A 19,768-nucleotide genomic window follows, 5' to 3' on the forward strand; every position below is an offset into this window, starting at 1 on the left:
CTGAGAGGGTGTGCTCGAGGCATCTGATTGGCCCTGGATAGACAATGCTTTTGTTCTATTCCATTTCTGTATCGGCTGAAATAATAAAACTATTTTGGATACTGGAATGCGCGATGCGGTCATTTGATTTTGCCTGAACTGGATAGTGAGTTGTGCAAAATGTTAATCGAAATTTTCGTTACTTTCTTGGTAACAGCGGAACGCGTAATTTTCGATAAAGTTTAGACCAATGAGCTGTTGGAGGTAAGGGGGGGGGGGGGGGGGGGACAAAAGAAGAGTAAGTACGCGTTATACGTATGGCGAATGTGCTCTCTAGACATTCTCTTAATGAATCCAGTCTCGTTACCAGTGTTTGGAACCCTGGAAACGTGGTTGTTAGTGAGTCTTGGTGTTAGTCATTAGTAGGCGTTCAAATCAGGTGAACCAACTCTTCATTTATTCTTTACGGTCTCGCAAATTTGCTCTCATTTGGAGTGAAGTGAAGGCGATTTATATTCTCCACAGACCAGTGAGAGCGTAGAAATGACATTTTTATCCCGCGTTAATGTGCACCGAAATCATAACGAGCAAAGAAAATGTCTCAAACACCACTAAGCTTTCCTTGAGATAGATTTTTTCGTATCACCTGCATAAAATGGCTCAATTTATCTTCCTGGCTGGCTAAATGTCGGATATTTTTTTTGCTGGCAAAAAAGGGAAGAAAGAGACATTCCTGGCTAGGGACATGCCTTTTTGGTAAAAATCCTGGCTGGGAAAAGCTCTTAAGGTAAAGATCCTGGCTGGATATTGTACTCTAAAATCTAGCTCTAGCTGGCTTTGGGGAGCGGATATAATTTTGCCAGAGAAGTTAATAATCAACCAAAAAACAATTAGTGACTGTTAAAATATTACTGGGAGTGATCTTTAATCACTTTTGAAATTTTTCTCGTTGGGTACTCCTGATTATTTACACTAACATTGCTACTGGGGATTTGTGGGGTGTGGTGAAAAATAATCGTATCAGCGGCTGTTCAAACTTCTTGTTAGCCGAAAGGTAACCTGGCCTGTTTCAAAATCTTTTGAAAATGGCGGCCACGGACATCATTTCTGATGCCGATTTGCGTAGCCAACTGAACGCATTAGGTGAAGACGTCGGGCCTATTACTAACACCACAAGACCGTTCCTTATTCGAAAACTGAAACGCTTGCGGAATGAGCAAGGAGTGGGTAAATCAAGGGAAGGAAAATCTTCTGCAAAGCGCGGTACTTCGCCTGGCCGCCGCAAGTCGTTACCCGTAAAAAGAAGCAAGAGCCCGTCTCGAAAACTGATCGGATTTTCAAGCGATGAAGAAGACGCAGGGCCCAGCCTTTCAAGTACTTCAAGAGATTTGAGTAGTTTAAGAGGTAGACGTAAAGAAACAGCGACCAGTAATGACGAAACAGCGGAAAGATCAGGAATTAGCGCAACGCCGTCTCCTACTCGTACTAGTGGCTTACGGCATCGAGTGCCAAGTTTTATCGACAGCCTTCCTGAAAGGACTTTAGATAATACAGGTGACAATGACGCGGAGTTTTCAGATCAGGACGGAAAGGTGTCTTTCCAAGGAACAAGTCGAACTGGTGGTATAACTAGATATTTCGAGAGAAAGCGAGAGAGAGTAGAAAGTGAAAAATCAGAAACTCTGCACGCAGTCCGTCCTTCTTTGTATGGCCGCGATGACAGCGCTGCTATTAATACGGAATTAAACAGCACTCTTGGAAAGAGACAAAATGGAGCCAAAAATGTGAAAACTAGCTCCTTGTGGTCCTTAACAATCAAGATCTTGGTATTGATTAGCGTTATTTGCGTTACTATCTTCATGTTGTATGCCGCACTCAAGAGCCACTTGAGCGAGGAAGAGCTCCTTGAACAGTTAGGTAAGAAATATAACATGTCTTTTTGCTGAATGTCTCAATTTTTACCAGTATTTATATATGTGCATGCCATCTAAGATGCCAAGATTACGTTATTTTCTAATGATCAAGTTAATTCAATTAATTTAATTAGTTTGTGGATACAATGCACTTTAGTAATCAGTTAGCATGATTTCAGCCACTTTTGTTGATCATTAATTTTATACCCTTTTGATAATGTTTAAAGCAGGAAGTCTTTTATCTCACTCTGTTTTCTTAGTGAAACTACCAGTTTGCAAAGGAGGAGATAATAAACTACAGAAGTTGGATAGTGATAATAAGGTATCTATTTTCGTGATGTACTCAACAAGTATGTTGCATAGCTGCAAATATCATATTTAAAAATATCTGACTGAAATACCGCATACCCAATGTCAGATGAAATCGAACCCGCAGTTGGATGTAGTGATCCAATAGATCAAAAAATAATCAAAACTACCATTTTGCAGCTGAAGATTTGCATAGTATTGAAAGAAAACAAAAGTCAAGATACATGTACAAGCTGTAAATACTGACCTGATAACTTCTGGTTTGTCCGACAGAAAGTGGTGACTTGGTCAGACAAATGTCCCTTTGAAAAAAAATATTTGCAGGCCTGATGTTGTGATTGATTAATGATAATACGGTAATTATCATAATTGATCAATAATGGCAATGCAATTGTGACTTTATTTCTTCAGGTACTATAACTTCTTGTACCATATATTTAAACCTTTTTGGCTACCCACTGGCCAGTTTATTGACAAAGGAAGAGAATTACTATCAATTATAATACCTAAATTACTACAGTAAAACCCAGATAATTTGGACACCAAGGGGACTTGCCACAGCGTCCATATTATTGGGGTGCCCTTATTAAGCGGTCTCTTAGGAAAACGTCAAGGACACATTTTATCAATGTAAAGATACACAAGCGCAATAACTGAAGTTAAAAGCTGAAGAAGTGAAACTTGTGTAATACACCACTTGCACATCTCCCATAATGCACCTTATTTCCCCCCCAAAATTTTGCATAAGCATTGTTTGCCAATATAACCAAAATAATATCAGGTTCCTATTTTTATGTGCATTTACAAGGTTGGGCCCAGTTGGCTTGTGAATCAGGAGTGTCATTAAGGGCCGGGGGCTGGGGATTTTCCCCGACAACTATGAACATTGTCCTCGGCTACTTCTATAGGAAAATAGAAGAAAAGTAGAAGCAAAAGAATTCCCTAGCTGTTTGACTCCCCACCTACTTGTTGTAATTACTCGGCAACTTGAAATCTTACTGACAGCACTCTGATTGATTTCTTTCAAGGAAATCATGGCTATTTTGCAAAGAATATAAACCTGCAAGTTCAGATAGCTTCTTAAGTCTGTGTGTTCCTTTAAAGCACCGCTCATTGGAAGTCCATTTTGATTGGAATTTTGGTAGCCAACAAAACAATAATTAAATTTATTTCTGGTACTGTCTATGACATATAGTTAGAAATTATCATCTGCAGTTAAATGAGATACATGTTTACCATATCAAAATGGTCATCCAGCTTAAAAGTAAGCCGTTAAGAGTGTTCTCCTTCAAATGATATCACATCTTTTCACAGACTTTGAACTTTTGTGAATTCCAGGTGAATCTACATTGTACCTACTGATGGTTCAATGTAAAAATGTCATGGAATTCTGCATTTTGTTACCTACATTTAGACATAAAGAAACAAGTGGGTTTTTTTGTAAAAAAAGCTGTAGAGTGACAAAAGATGATATTGCAATTATGTATTATTATTTTTTAATCCCCACTTAGACATTTTACCAATACAGTGATGAATATTGTCACTGGATTAATATTGTATCTTATGGCAACATTTTTGTGTTGATTCTTGTGACATGCTTTCACTAGCTTTGCTTGGAAGAGCCAACATTTGCACATGTAATATGTTACAATCCTGATTTGCTTATCACCTTACATTTGCAATGTACAATACAAGCACTTTTTGTTTTCAATTTTTCCTTACTGCACCCAAAAATGTTAGTTATGAATTTTTGAACACCATCAAGCAAAATATAGGTAACAATGACTCCAAAGACTTGCTTATTAAAAACTTTTTGAGGTAGTAACTTTTGGTGGTTTGAATAATGGTTTTATGGCTTGTCTCAAACTGTAGTAGAAAGCCTTTGTGTTAGTTGAAACCGTTTCAATTTCCATATAGCCTGCATTTTATCTAGCCACACATCATCTAGACCACTGGTATAATCCATTTGCGAATACATATAGGTGCAAAAAAAGCTTGTTTTGACAATTCAGTAGAGTTGCAAATTATTATGTAAGCATTTTGATAGGTGGGTTTCTTGTGCACCTCACAATAAATTGGTCCACTTCCCCATGTGCATGACAGTGTATCAGAGCTTTTACAGCAGTGAAAAAGTAGTTTGAACCTGAAAGCCTTCCTTCTGAACAGTAAAATGTTCTGAGAAAATTCCTGGAGCTCGATTTTGGTTTGAGTTAGTGCAAGGTTTGAGTTAGCAATGGTTCGAGTTATTGGGAGTCAACTTTACGTTACAATAATTCAATAATTTTTTGTTTCTTTTCTTTCTCTCAGTCTCTTGCCTGTATACCGTCACTTAACATCAGCAAGCTGTATGCAGAATCTTTGTACAAAGATCTGACCACAAAAGCAGGTAACATCAAGAATATCTTGTTATTCAAGAGTGCGGCGCTTTTAAAGTGTTTGAGAATAACAGATAGACTGCAAAACAGACACTTTTTCCGTTTAAGTTAAACTGTTGAGCTATCTAGATTGATCCTTGCATGCCGTTTTCACATTTGCTCCACACCTTTGGCGTGAATACTGTTGTGCTCTTTTGATCATTGCTAAAATGTACCGTCTGTTTTGCAGTAGGTAGATACAGAAAAAAAATAGTCAGTAAGCATCAAAGACTTTTATTAGTTACAGGAATTGTGTAGAAAATAGATTTAAAAATGCAAAATTGCCTGTGTTATAGCATAACAGAGATGAATGACGCTGTGATCATGTTTCATCATGCCAGTAGGTGCATAACACCTGAGAATGATGCTGTACTAAACACTTAAAGAATAATATTGAGTTCGAGATGTGCGGCAGCACTAAAAAACAGAATCACGGAAAAGTGCTGCCTCAAGCTGCGTGGTGTTCTATTAACATACATGTACGTTTACAAACAACATCTAATAATAAGGGTTATTTGTATCTTTTTTCTTATAATTCAGGTTTTTTTGAATGTCAAGATCCGAGAGTAAAAACAAGAAATATTTCCTTAGACGAGTTTAAGAAACAAATTTGGAAAGATGACGTAAGTGAATAATATTTATCATTGTTTCATTTCTATTTATGGTTTTTGTCTTAATTTTGGTGTATGAATCTTCAAACAAAATCCTTACTTATGCAATGTTTATGTGGGACAAAATTATAATTTTTTACCTAACAGTTAAGGATTTTAACAAACAAAGTTACAAGAACCTGTATAACTGCATTTTTCATGAATTATCTATAACATACATCAAGTCATTTGTTGCTTCATTAGTTTTCAGTACATTCTGACGATTGGCTAATTCCTTGCCATACCTGTTATAATCCCTCCCTCTTGATAACACCTCATTTATTTCAAGGAGGCTGTTGTCACCATTTTAATAACAATGACATTGCTGAATGGAGTTTGGGTGTATGGTTTCTCCAGGGGCTTCCAGTGGAGGCTTGCCAGCCGGCCCCTAGACCAAGTGCCACTCTTTGAATGTGGACATTAATTTTCTGAATGGAAAATCTGGAAACAATGTGACAACTACCATCTAAACAATATTAGTTTACCAACCAAAGAGTTGTATAATGCATACCAGCCAAGAAAGGCCATGACCAAAACCGTTTTTTTTGGTCTAGTTAATACATAGGTTGAGTGTCTTATCTCTTTAATTTTGTAATTTTCTTAACATTGTAGTATTCAAGGAAAATTACAGAGCGAGACTCAATATTAAATAATACTCTGAAACTTATTCTTGAAGAGCCTGACTGGAAATTAAGGTAATGAGAAAGTGCACAAAATAATATTGCCATCACTGGACTAGCTTTCATAAGTACATTAAAAGTGACTTAACCAGAATTTACAAGTCTTATAACTTCATGTTTGGTTGTCTGACTGCTGATTTATGTCAGTTCTATTACCAACTTACTTAGAAACTTCAATTTTCTTTTATGCTAGGTTGAAACTATTTATGTAAAAATATTATTGATTTTGGTAAACATATTAATAACTCTTCATAGCAATTTATTTTTTCTTGACCACTTTTATCATAAGCACTATCTTTTCAGCAAGAAGTAAGTAAAGGAATGCTTAGAATTATTATATTCAGTTCTGATCTCTCCCTCAGTAGCTTTTTGGGGAGTTATGACACCAATACACCATCCTTCTCCTAAAAAAATTGTAGTGCAGGTGTATATGTCCTAGTCCAAATTCATGAATAATGATTGTAGGACTTGAAGACAATCCCAAAGGAAATTTGATAATCAACATAGGTTAATAAATTTTAAGCTGAATATAATTTTGACTTACAACATAATTTATACACTGTAGAACTTAAAGCACTTCAGTTAAATAATTCTGGATTCAGATCATGTCCATCAATGTTCGTGATCTTTTCCTGGGTGTTGCGTCATCTATAGTTTCTTGGCATGTGAGCTGACTGTTGCCAAAATTATGGGATACAACCCTGAAAATAAAAGGGAGCATCAAACAAATTATTAGTGGGTGTGCTAATTTGTAGGGTTTAAACTCTTTACCAGTGCAATTTACTGGTGCAATTTTATGGTGGTTTGAATAACTGAGAAAATACCATAATTATGTGTATCAGAGATAGGTTGCTGGACCGCACACCTTGCGGTCATGAGCAATTATTTTTTCCATGCAATCCCTTATAATTTTGCAGACATCCTAACACCTTCTCAGCCTTTAGTGCCAATCACCTGGGAATTGGCTTTGTAGCTAATACTCCGTGACATGCTATTTCCATCTTTGGTATTCATTTGAAAGTTTAACTTGTTTCTCATATTTTTGTGTCAAACAACTGCAAAAGTTTTATTTGATATTTATTTTTGCAGATATTATTGAAAATGAATTTTGAGTATCAGCTTCTAACTAAGTTTTCTCTTTTCTAGGTTGTTCGATGAAAACAACACTCAAACAACGTCCATAGAAAATGTAAGCTCCATAAGATGGATTGATAGTTCTGTTGCAGCCAAACCTCTCATGTGCCGCATCAAAGAAGCAATGTCTCGCTTGGCGTACCTTTCTTTTGTAATTGGATTTGGTAAGTTCTGGTATTTGGTTCAATAACTTATTTGCTTATCAGGAACTGTTTGCATAATATTAACGTGTGAGTCAGGAGTTTTACAGTGCGACAACTGAAACCAGGGCCACTTAGACAACGTTGACCAATCCGATTACAGGAAAATAACAAAACAATCCAAGAAGGTTAGTTGTGGGCCAATCAATAGCTCGTTAAAAAACAATAAGTTGCTCAAATTACAAAATTTAAATATGATAACAAACATTTTTCAAGAAAGCAAAATGTTTTACCAGAGAATGTTTTTCTATTCTAAACTTAACAGATAACACCCAGGAGACATATTTGTTTGAAACAAGCTGTTATTTTGTCATCTACCAGTAATTTCTTTGACGCTATTGCTTCACTTTGCAATAAAAAAGTGACATGAAGTCCAAAATATAACTAACATTCACATTTTTTGCCTCTGTCAACACTCCATCGGATTTCTCAGGAGGCATAGGCTTTGTTCAACGGGTCTGAAAGGTCACGTTTTGAAGTAGTTATTGGTTAATTTCAATCCATGTTTTTAATTTCATTCCGTGGTAATTACAAAGGACTACTAACTTTCTCGGAACATATTGTTATTTTCCTGTCATCCAATTGGTCAACTTTATCGACAGTGGCCTCCATTATAGTACTGTAATAAGCACCTCCAACTGATGAAACACACCAGCTACTTTGCTCAGAGAAGTCAACTACTTTTTGCCGCTAAATTGAAGGTGGGAATGACGTATCAAATGAAAATTGTTAAATTGTAAAACAAATGGCAAAATTTTGTTCAGTCAGCCCTAAGAATCCTCCAAAGTATAAACTACATGTACCCACAAGAGGGGAAAAAAGAACAAACAACATTTTAATGAGGTAAAAGTTGAACTCACCTACCAATCCTTTTCTCACTACAAAACAAAACAATGCAACAAATGTTTCTACTAGCCATGTAAAATTCTCAGTGTGAAAATGACTGCTGCCCAGTTAGGTCAAACGGATAAGCACCAGGCTGTCGAGGAAAAGGTTATGGGTTCAAACCCCAGCCTGACCAACTCTCAGGTTCTTAAACTAACTGAGGAGAATGTGCTGCCTTTGTTGTGACATCTACAAATGGTTAGACATTCTAGTCTTCTGGGATAAGGATGAAATACAGTAGGCCCTGTCTCACAGCTCTTTCACTGTTCTGATTCTTGTGGGATGTAATAACTTTTTTTGCTATTGAGTCAATTTGCCAGAAGACTACAGAAATTTTAGAATAATTAGAAATTTCAGCCCGTGGGATGTCAGTCACTACAAGACAAAATGCACCATGTTGCTTCAAATAATTGGTGCTCTGTAATTTTATAGATATCAGAAAGATTTTTCCAACACTTTAAAAACAATGCAAATATTGCTACAGTTGTATCTGCTTTGTAAGATGGGAGAACTGATGTGAGATGTGAGATTTTTGGTTTGCTAAGAGTTCATAAAAGACCAAAAATGCCTTTAGAATGGGTACCCCACTTTTCCCAGGGTAACATTTTCGAGTGGGTGTGTTTCAGTAAATGTGTTTAACACAAATTAATATATGCAATGAAAGTGGCTGTAGTCTGGTTGTTTCAAAAAGTAACAAGTGATTCATTCACATGTGCAGCTGTCATGTTCCTTTAGCATAAAGTTGTTGTTTCTCTTAAGGTATTGGAGGTCTAATGGTTGCATACTTCATTGTTCGTCAAAGATGGAGGAGAGAGGAGGAAGAGACTAGAAAGATGTATCAGTTTGTGGAAAATATTATTGGTACGCATTAATAGAATATTAATTTAACATTCTATTGCTCTGTTGATAGTTCTCTAGGCAAAGATATGCAGCCTAAAGTAGGATCATTGTTTCATTGTGATACAGAGATGTACTCACTCAGTTCAAGGGCTAAAAACATGTTTGCAGTGAACAGTATTCTTAAAGCAAGTAGAATAGACTATTTTTCAGAATGAAAATAATTTATGTTAATAGGGGATCAAAATATTGACCATAAAAATTTTTTTTTTTTCACTTAAATCAATAGATGTCTTAAGAGAACATCATGAAGCAAGCAAAACAGATAAGAATTTGTTGCCCTATCTTCCAATTCCTCATGTCAGAGATATGCTGATTGCTCCATCTGATAGGTTTGTAAAATGGTTTGTTGTCTTCCTCTGTGTCTCCCAGTAAATAGGATTTTCTCCTGCACTGTCTTGTGTGGAGTGTGGAGTCATGTTTGTTTATTAATAAATAATTATTTGAAAAAGTTGCAAAGGACTTGTGCTATTGCAAAGTAAGATAGTCAAGTGATGATTAATACTATTAATTTTTTTTATGTTTCTGTATCTTGTACATGTGCATTAGACTCGGAGGTATTATTAAATTACAGTGGAATTAACATTTTGATACAAACACCTGCTCAGCTATTTAGCTTTCATTAACTTTTGAAACCGATTTCTACTCATTGTTTCTTTTCACAATTTTTATTTGCATCTGATCTGTATGGGCTTTACATTAGTGAGCCATTATGCTGTTGAATGTTGCACATATTGTTAACTGCATGAGTTTGTATAAGTGCTATTATCACTCAATTTGTTGTGTCAAAAAAAAAACAACATATCAATGGTTAAAAGGGAATGTGTTCCCTTTAAATGGAAAGTGTACTGTACATGAAATTGTTGTTATCAGGAATAATAATTATTGGTAAACAGGGTCTGGAGGATTGATTCATTAAGATGAAGTAGTCAACAAACATTTTGTGAACTTATTGAAAAAGGTTAACTTTACAAGAAATATGCAACTTTTTGTGCATTGTTTGCCTTGGACCTTCATGAACAAAGCAGCCCTCTGGCCTACATACCTGTAAACATTCTCCTTTATAGGTAAGGAGTGATTCTAACTTCATTTTTGTCTTAACAGACAAAGATTGTCCAAAGCATGGAACAGAGCAGTTCGGTTCTTGAGTGCAAATGAATCTCGCATTCGTGTTGAAAGCCAGAGAATAGCTGGAGAGGATTTTGAAGTTTGGAGGTGGATACACATTGCCACACCCAAACCTCGAAACCCTAAATTGTCACTTGCAGTAAGTTTATGCTGTCAGTTTAATAACCATATTAATTTTATGTGATGTATCTTAATTATTGGCTGATATGAATTGTATTTTAATCGCCATGGATTTTATGCTTGGGCATACATCTCAAGGGGATCACGGCAAATGAAGGCTTGTGATATGTTCACAAATAACTTGGATTCTATGTAAGTGGGGCCCTCATGGTGGGCATATCCATGAGAAATTTCCTTGCTTGTTTGGATGTACATATGTGTGATCTATCCAGAGATGTAAACTTTGAGTCTTGTGTGTGGCGTGTACATCACCGTTAAATTCTTAGCTCTGTTCTTTTACAAACTTAACCACTCCAGTAGGAAATACCCTCCTTGAAATGGACAATACAACACACACCATGTGTCTGCATTACAGACTGAGATGTGCCAGGGATTGTGTGAAGTTAGGTGTCTTTGTAACCAAGAGAACTATTTGCAGTTATGAATATATGAAAATCACATATGAGAACAGAGGGGTGGAGAATAATATGAAAGAGGATCATCACAGTTATAGACGCAACTTTTGCAGTGTGAAAAGAAAGTCTGAAAAAAAATTCAGGCTTGTACGGGATTCGAACCCTTGACCTCTGCAATACCAGTGCTGGGCTTTTCCAGTTGAGCTAACAAGCCAACTGGGAGCAGGTCATTGAATTTTTCAGGCGTTCTTTTCACAACTGCAAAAGTTGCATCTATAACTTTGATGATCCTCTTCATAAAATTATAAGAACTATTTACTTTAAAAGGTGTCAATATGATGAAGGTTTCCTTAAGGATAAGTTCAGCTGTATCCTATAAACTTTCTTTGCTCATGCTGAAGAGTTCTGATTGCGTCTTGTCTTTTTGCAGGGCAACAAACATGGAAAATACTGGCAGGGACAAGGTAAGCAGAGCACCTTTATGTTCCGTATTGCTGAGATTGCTTTAGTCTTCCTGTAAAACACAGTCACTGTATTGGTGTCATAGGATATTCACATTGTGCTGCTTTGTGGATACTGTGATACTCCTGTATATCTCTTTATTTTGTAAACCAGTACCTTTTGCCAAAAAAAAACCCACTGGTATGTTGCAAGCTGTTATTTCTCTTTGGAACTTAACTTGGTTGATGGTCATCTCGCCGCCAAGAAGTCGACTCGCCACCAAGAAGCTACATTAATCGACGCGTTTACTCACCTAGGATTACTTACCTAGAATGTTTACCTCGTTGCCAAGCTTATTCGAATTTGATTACAGAGTTATTGCTTTGTGGCGAGTTGGTTGGCGGCAAGTCAACTTCTTTGTGGCGAGATGACTGGTTACCCTTAACATTAGCCAAGAAATTACTCACAAATGACTGAATCACAGCTTCATGTCAAACAAATATGTCTCCCAAGTATTATGTCAAATTTACAAACAACAAACATGAACTTTGAGAAGCTAACAAGTTTTCAAAAACCGCAATTACTTCCTTTTATAGTTGCTGTGTTATTTGTACCTTCATTGAATGTTTTGAGCGGTTATTTTAATGTTTCATTCAATTTGGTGGCAGCTCCCCCTGTTTGAATTCTGATAGATTTCGTGATACAGCTCCTTTAAGGAAAGAGAAAGAGCATCAACTGAAATTTATTTGTCTTTTCCAGCATTTGAGAACTTCCAGTCAGCTGTTAATCCTCCTGTAATCAGTCCAACACCATGTTTGAAGATAAGGAACATGTTTGATCCAGATGTGTAAGTTGAAAATATGTGTCCTGTCTATGCCCTTTGCTTTTTGGGGGTATTTCAAGGCTGTCATTATGGGCGCGGGGCTGGGGATTTCCCCTGGGTACTTTGAGCGTTATCCCCTGGTTTCATAGGAAACAAAGGAAAGATTGAACCAATAAGAACCTCCTGGCTGTTCATTTCTACGTCAATGATTGTGCATATACCCTGCAACTCTCTTGGTGAGAGCCCTGGGATTGAGTCAAGAACCTTTACTTCTTGCAGCTTGATGCTACCCCTTTTGCATCATGTAGGAGATTTTAAACTAGAAAGAAATGTTAAACTGGATTTCCTCCTGTTTCAATATTCGTGTTGTTGGTAACCTAAAATTATGATGTATTGACAGTTCATCAGCATACCTTTTTCACAACAAAACTTAGAAGGCGGTTTGCCGATGGATTTTTTGTTTGTGGTTCGTAACTGAGTAAGAGCCAAAGCCGCGGGAAAACTAGAAAACAAGCAAACGATGGGGAAGGGGATGACGGGGAGGGGGGGGGGGGGGGGGAGGCAGAGAGAATATTGACATTTTTTTTAATTATGAACTTTGAAATACACTGTCCACATTCCCTGTTTTTTTTTTTTCCGTATAGCTGCCGCCAGTAGCGCTAAATCTCGCCGATCGTACGGAAAAAATGGGGGGTGTGAACAGTCTAAGTTTGAAAACAATTTAAGTCTCGTTTCTTTTCAAATGCTCTTTGCAGTGAGACGGACGATAACTGGCATGTGATGATTCAGGATGCCATATTGGAAAAGTGTATTGAGAATGGAGCAGATGTGGTTCACATAGCAGTAGACAAGAGTTCTAGTGAGGTATCATTCAAATTTGTGGTGTTTGTATAACATTTCCTGTGGCCTTAAATAAATAGCGAGACATTAAAAGTAAACGAGGTTTCAAATCCCAGGATGGAAAACTTACGTAACGTTACGGTGGCCATGTTGGTGTTCCAGTAGCCTGCGTAGGGCACGTGTTCTCGCGCTCTAATTCCCTTCCCCTTCCCTTTCGAACGCCTGCCACGCAAGCTAGTGTTCCAGTGAGTGAAAACGAGTGAAAACGCTCTATGCTTTTGTATTTATAACAAAACTCTCATCGTCAATGTACTTGTTTGATACTTTACAGGGATGTGTGTATGTCAAGTGTGACACTCATCATTCAGCAGGGCTCGCCTTTAGAAGTTTACATGGATGTTGGTTTGATGGTAAGTCTACATGTTGTAGTGTGTTGTTAAAACAGACTTACGGTGAACAAATCGTAAGTGGAACATGACTTTGTATACGTGGAATATTCATCCAACCAACTTTTTCACCTTGTTGTTGTTATAGTGGATGAACGTGGCCATTGTGAGGTGGAGAAATGTATTCGCTTCGCTTTTTTTCGTTCGAAAATTCTTTGACCCATAAAGAATTGTCAAGTTTTGGGTACTGGAATTTTCATGTCTATACCGTGGAAAACTCCTTGAACTTTATTTGCTCTTAGTTGTACGAACTCTGGTCAAGTGAACCATGATGTATGGCAACATTTTTGCTGCAGCACGGTTGCACCACGATGTAGAATCAATTTATACTTCTTGCAAGGGCTAATGCAACGTAAACGTTTCAAGTCACCTTTGTTGCAGGTCGCTCGTGCAGTGATATCTAAGAGTTACTCCGCTCAAAACGAATTTGTGTTTACTTTTAAAAGTCTTTGCCATCACCTCCATTTTACAAGTAGAGTCAGCGAATTTTTGTCCTGCTTCGCTTAGCGGTGGACAACTACACTTTTAAATATTGGTAAGGTTTGTCAAAATTTCGCAAGGAGGAGAAATGTTGTTAGCCTAGTACCACGAAACAACCTAACGGCAAATTCAGCATCAGTTATAGATTCGACTAACCGCTTAACATGCCCTTTGACTTCATATTATTATGACTGAAGACATGGTATTTTAACGCGTTATTAACATAATTTTAAATTTCATTGTAGGTCGTCTTGTTGCTGTCAAGTATTTAACTTTAAAGCGATACCATCAGCGGTTTCCTGTAGCCTTGGAAGCTACTGAACGCTTAAGCCCGTCCGGATCTTCACCTTCCTCTCTTGTTACGTTCGACCCGGATGAGGCTGCAGTGGACGATATTAATGATTCCGATGTTGACTTTTAGCTTCTTAGCGGCCTATATTGCTGAGCTGAGTCTTCACCAAGCTGGTGTCTTGTCGGTGAAGTATGGTCGTATTCTTGAAAAGTCTATGAGTGTGATGTACGGTCCAGTAAAGTAGGAGCCTCAGTGAATGTTTGAATTTATATGGATTTGTGAGTGGAGAAATACGGACATAAGACTTGTTTCATTTTTGTTTGGGCTCGTGATAGTGGTGCTGAAGTTTCAAGCAAGAACCGACAGGATAGAGCAGGTGTAATGGCCGTCATACAAAAAAAAAAGCTCTCAAGCTACTGCGACGGCTACTGTACTCCAGGCTAAATACACAAACAGCGTGTAGGTTTATAGAACAAAACCCAGTATGGTCAACGGGATCTATTCTACTCGTCTGTACTTAATTACGTCCTGTTTTCACTCGGTGTGCATTTTTCAAAAAGCTCTCACTACTAATATCTCTCCCATCCACCATCTTTCAAATTTATTTTTAAAGTTAGATCGTCATATAGCGGTTAAACCACTCCCTAGTGCAAACATTTGTAAACCAATTTGTGGTGCAAACTTGGTAAATAGCATTACCTTCTCTGATATCAGATTCATATAACCCTCGTGCTGATATCAAATGATGTCAGATGTAGATCGGGGCTTTATTCCCTTGGAATTTCAGTGTAGCTTTTGATATTCATTTACTTATTACACGGCTCAGCAGTTGTGCCATTTTAAATGTTGAAACCCGGCCGTTTAAAATCTTGAACTCGAATAGAGATTGGCGTTATTCCGTTCAGTTGATCAACGCGAACTGTAGCATTTGAAATGTTGAACTGTGTGATACTGGCGTTAGGTTTCTGCTTTCATTTCTTAGAGGGTACTTTGTATTTTACAGGCTAGGGTAACTAACGCTGAGGAAAAACGCAATAATGATGTGGCATATTATTCATTACTTCGTCTAATTCATTAATTCAACGTTCTCCAAACATTTATCGAGTCATAAAAAAAATGTCAAGAGAAAGCTGTGTCAAACGGTCCAGCATACGCTTCACAAAAATGATTTACACTTAAATGAATTCTTTCTTTAAAAAGAGGTGAGCTTTACGGGAGTAGTACATGCAAGAAGTTCAAACGGCATCAAGATTTCAAGTCACAGAACGCAAGTAATGTTAAGACAAATTAAGTTGTTCCCAACATATCAATTTTGTAATACTTTCATTTACACAATTTTTCTTACAGTTTCTCGGATGCAACGTTTAGGCCCTGTGCACACGTTTCCGGATATTTTTATGAATCCGCAACTGTTTCTTTCCGGATTCGGCCTCTGTCCACACGTATCTGGTGAATCCGGCGTACAAAGCCGCAACTGGCTTAGAATCCGCTCTCCAGAGTGGAAATTTTTGAATGCGCTATGAATCGTCCGGACGCTAAATCTGGATATCTTTTTATCCGATGACGTAACAAGATCGAGCCCAGTGAATACTGTATTCAAGATGGCAACCTCGATGCATGCCCTGTTGGCAATATTCCCAGAGGAATCCTAAGTACTAGAGTGAATCCGGATACGTGTCGGAAACGTGAGGTGTGGACGGGCAAATTCGATCTGAATACGGATGGATACGTGTGGACGTAGAAATTTTTGAATCCGAAAAGAAAACTTTGCGGATTCAAAAATATCCGGATACGTGTGGATAAAGTCTTGGCAAAGTTGAACGAGTTTAAATAATATTATATTCCTGTCAACTTTGCACTAGCCTGTGTACAGACGTCTCCCCTCCCCCAGGAAAAACTCTCTTCTCCCGATTTTTGCCTGAGGAGGGGAGACGTCTGTACACAGGCTACTTAGCACAAATTCTCTTAACAAGTTGTGAGGGAGGGGGGAGAGCTAAACAGTCTTAAAATCGCCTGTCGACAAATGTTGACTTCCCACAGAGACAACCTAAGAGTTGAAGTTCTATTTCTATTTTAAATGTTAAGTATCATTTACCAGAGAAAGGGTTACCCGTCAAGTGGCGGGATATTAAAAAGAAATTCATAGTAGAAATTCCTGTAAATATTTTCCGATTATATTTTGCACTTTAGTACTCTATACATAGTTTTGTTATTGAAAATGTGCTTAATAGTTACATAACTAGGAAACTTGCATAGTATTGCATTGTGCCTGATCAGAACTCCTTTTGGCTTTTTTCAACATGAGGTTTGTGAAGTCGCTTATCATTAATTAAAGTCAAATGGTGTACCAGACCTCGCTTTGATTTTAAGAGGCTTGAACATCAGAAAGACAAGATCACCTGTCGGCGATACAGAGGCCTATAGAGCTGGGGATTGTTTGACGTTTGGTATCTTGTGGATCGAGGGAACTTTCCGTTATAGCATGTAACAGTTTTCCGTACGGAGAGGTTAGACTCAGTGTACTAGGTTGTTTATAGGCCATTTCCGAGTTCCAAAAAACCTCACTTTCAAAACGAGGCTACGTGCGAAAATTTTTGCTGTGAAAATGAGTTTTATTTGCATCATAATTAAAATTCATTTTCATATCAATGGAGTTGCACTGAGCCTCGCTTTGAAAGTGAGATTTTTTGGAACTTGGAAATGGCCTATTGACATGCGTCCTTTGTACTGGCTAGGGTCAAAAGCATACTCTATTGTGTTTGAGATAGAAAGATGGCAAATTTCAAGATCGGTAACGGACGTATAGCCTGAATTTCATCCGATTACTTCGAGTCGTTATTACTCCCTCAGCTGAGAGGAGAAAACGACTCGAAGCAATCGGATGAATTTCAGGCTAACGGACGTAACGAATGAAACAGATCTAATACAGTATTCGTCACGCCTTGAGACTGAGTGAGGCAATTGGAAAGGGTCGAAAAGACGTTGTGCGACACGAGTTAAATGCAGACTTGTAGACTGACGGGTAAACTAGCCCGGGGGGGACTCCGCATATGAAAGGGGTGGGGATACTCGTCGGAAATTTTGAATTAAACCTAGCGCTAGGGTAACTCTACCTGCCTTGTAAATACGTCGTGTAAAAAAAGAAGAAATGTGCGAGTGCTAGGGTAACCCTAGTACCAGGGTTACCCTTCCTCTTTGTAAACAGGGCCTCAGAGCTTCCTCACACGAATCTCTCAGGAAGCAGACACCGTGTTGGTAACTTAGGCCCAGTTCAGACGTGGTTCTGCCGTGCCGAACTTAATTGTAATTCGGTTCTACTGTAGCGCGGCAGGAAAACAACTTTGATTCAGACGTCGTGCCAGAGTCGAACCAAATTCAGGATTTACTGATGCCTCGTAACAATTCTCGTCCTAACTCCCCGTGGGAACGCAATCTCGCCAAAATACATTGATATAACTTATGAATTTTGCTTAGCGCGGCAGAAGCACGACGTTTGAATCGCTGCCGTGCCAGAGCCGTGTAGCACGGCAGCGCTTGTGGAACTTTTAAATTGCTTGCCGAACTTAATTCAAAAGTTTGATTCAGACGCCGTGCCTCTGCCGTGCTTTTGTCGAACTTAATTCCTGAATTTAGTTCGGCACGGCAGAAGCACGACGTCTGAACTGGGCCTTAGTTCCCAGAGATATAAATATATTACTATCTTGAAGACGTGTTTTGGAAAGCTGCTGTAAGAAGTTTTCTAATTTTCTCCAAAAAATATTTTGAGTTGTCAGTTTGTATCCTACAGGAACCGTTCTTTGTTTGATTCGAGCCTTATACTGTAGTTGACAGGTTACAAGTCGCTTAAAACTTTCCATGACGACATGATTTCTGCTGTTTTTGTTTATTTCATAATATTGGCGCGATGGGCAACCTTTGCAAAGTATAAATATAGAAAAAGAAACATACAGAGAACTTGAATTCATGGCGTCTTAAAAACATTCTTTCGCTATTCATATGGTATATTTTTATGACAATTAGAGACGTGTTTCTGCATGTTTCTAGGCTTTCCCCACAAAAACGTATCAAATCGATAGAAGTGCCGGGGAATCCCCGCGCCTCGTTTTCAAGTATGCTTAGACAGTTTCAGTTTCAATGTTCAGTGTAGCATTTTTCTGTTGTATGTCTATTTTAACAGCTGGTTTTAACCATGTCTAAAGGCACGAAGCCAGTTTATAGGGCCTTTAGCCTAAATGATAGCAATGAAGCCTTCGGAGTGGACTTGAACGGTAGCAAAGATAGCATAAACAGTACACACCAAGACTACGCGAGACAGCGCGCACCTTCTATGATGTCCATCGTGTCGGTTCGCGACGGAGGCGTTGCTGGCATTAGTGATGATGATATTGAAGGCTCAGTAACTAAAGAGGACGCGATCATTAATTTAAGTCTGACTTCTGAGAGGTTGACTGGGCTGAGAGCTTACATCAGGGGCACATTGCAGTGGTTCCCAAACACTGCTTCCGTCACAGAGAAGGCGATTTGCACCACGATGCAGGTTCTAATAGTTGGTTTCCTCGTTTGCTGCTACGGCTTCGACATGGGTGCCTTTAACAACAGATCGCTGGTTAAAGAGGAAATGAATGAAACTGTCACTGTGGCCAAAAATATCATCTGGTCTCTGAGGTTTCTGGGGCTGAACGTCCTTGGGGTGCTTTACTTTCGGAAACGTCACCTGGAGAGAATGCTATCAAAAGTGATTTTGACAAGGCGATATTGGAAGAAAACCCAAAAAACCATCAGTAAAGCAATCCTTGCTGTAATTTTCTGCGTGATTTTCTTCCCGCTCTTATTGAAAGCTGTCCAAATGAATTTGTCTACTCAAAACGTGGTATCTTTTAACGTGAAGCAAATCAGTTTGGCGAATTCTCTGTCCCTTTTCGCCCGCCTTGTAGCGCTGCCGATGTTTGTTGGCTTCATTTACGAAGTCTACATCATCTTCAGTCACATTCGCTTTTTCAAAGAGCAGATCCAAAAGTGGCCCGAGGATAAATTCGAAGAAGCGAGGAATCGGTTCGTAGATATCAAAGTCATGATTCGGGATGCAGAAAGGTATTTTCAACCTTTTCTCATTACACACCTACTCCTGCTGTTGATACTGCTCATTCCGTCAATATTTTCTTGTGCTGAACGCTTCCAAACTGAGATCTACTACTGGCAGAAATACAGCGACCCCATGATGTTAACTCCAGCAGCACAGATCCCATCAAACACGGGCTTCACTGTTACTAATTTCAGTAGTTTTTATAACAACAATGAAATGGGATTGTTTTTCAAGATAACAGGTCCGAACAACACTCGTCACCAAGTCAAAACGTACAAGCCACCATTTGAGTACACTGATAAGCTTACAGACGTAAAAGAAGTGATAAGGATTGGTTGTAGTGCTTTAGGTGATTTTCTGGAAATGCTGGTGTTATACACCCTGCCATTAATTTTCCTGGCCAAGTTGCATAAGATCATGACAAGTTTACCTGAAGTTGTTCGAGATCTGAAATTTTCAGAACAGAGGGAGGCAGGATTCTTGTTCCAGAACAAACAAATGTTAAATGAGGTGCTGGAAGATCTGTCAACAGGCAGGGGTATTCAGATAATGGGAATGAATATGACAGGTGTGAAGACTGCTTTGGTGACACTGCTGCT

General features: G+C 38.4%; 2 protein-coding genes across 2 annotated transcripts in view; both read left to right on the forward strand.

Moving 5' to 3' along the window:
* Nucleotides 1–1,056: 1,056 nt before the first annotated feature.
* LOC140947367 (inner nuclear membrane protein Man1-like) lies at nucleotides 1,057–16,438 on the forward strand. The gene is made up of 14 exons (XM_073396444.1): nucleotides 1,057–1,896; nucleotides 2,153–2,214; nucleotides 4,509–4,587; nucleotides 5,156–5,238; nucleotides 5,878–5,960; nucleotides 7,092–7,243; nucleotides 8,924–9,025; nucleotides 9,291–9,393; nucleotides 10,166–10,328; nucleotides 11,195–11,228; nucleotides 11,965–12,052; nucleotides 12,784–12,892; nucleotides 13,200–13,278; nucleotides 14,040–16,438. Exons 1-14 carry the CDS (start codon nucleotides 1,065–1,067, stop codon nucleotides 14,213–14,215), a joined length of 2,145 nt encoding a protein of 714 aa, XP_073252545.1. The 5' UTR covers nucleotides 1,057–1,064; the 3' UTR covers nucleotides 14,216–16,438.
* A 1,837-nt stretch (nucleotides 16,439–18,275) lies between these two features.
* LOC140948917 (uncharacterized) overlaps nucleotides 18,276–19,768 on the forward strand; it is a 2,953-nt gene continuing 1,460 nt past the window's right edge. The window contains exon 1 of the mRNA XM_073398183.1: nucleotides 18,276–19,768. This exon is cut by the window's right edge and continues 1,460 nt beyond it. Coding sequence (XP_073254284.1) covers nucleotides 18,276–19,768 — 1,493 coding nt within the window.

Source organism: Porites lutea, chromosome 9, assembly GCF_958299795.1.
Source record: "Porites lutea chromosome 9, jaPorLute2.1, whole genome shotgun sequence".
Classification (NCBI taxonomy): domain Eukaryota; kingdom Metazoa; phylum Cnidaria; class Anthozoa; order Scleractinia; family Poritidae; genus Porites; species Porites lutea.

Excerpts from the sequence above, each read along its gene's own strand:
- LOC140947367 (XM_073396444.1), top strand. The coding sequence starts at position 1,065 with ATGGCGGCCACGGACATCATTTCTGATGCCGATTTGCGTAGCCAACTG. Across the intron at positions 9,026-9,290 it reads GTTTGTGGAAAATATTATTG|ATGTCTTAAGAGAACATCAT; the intron begins GTACGCATTAAT and ends TTAAATCAATAG. Across the intron at positions 12,053-12,783 it reads AACATGTTTGATCCAGATGT|TGAGACGGACGATAACTGGC; the intron begins GTAAGTTGAAAA and ends TGCTCTTTGCAG.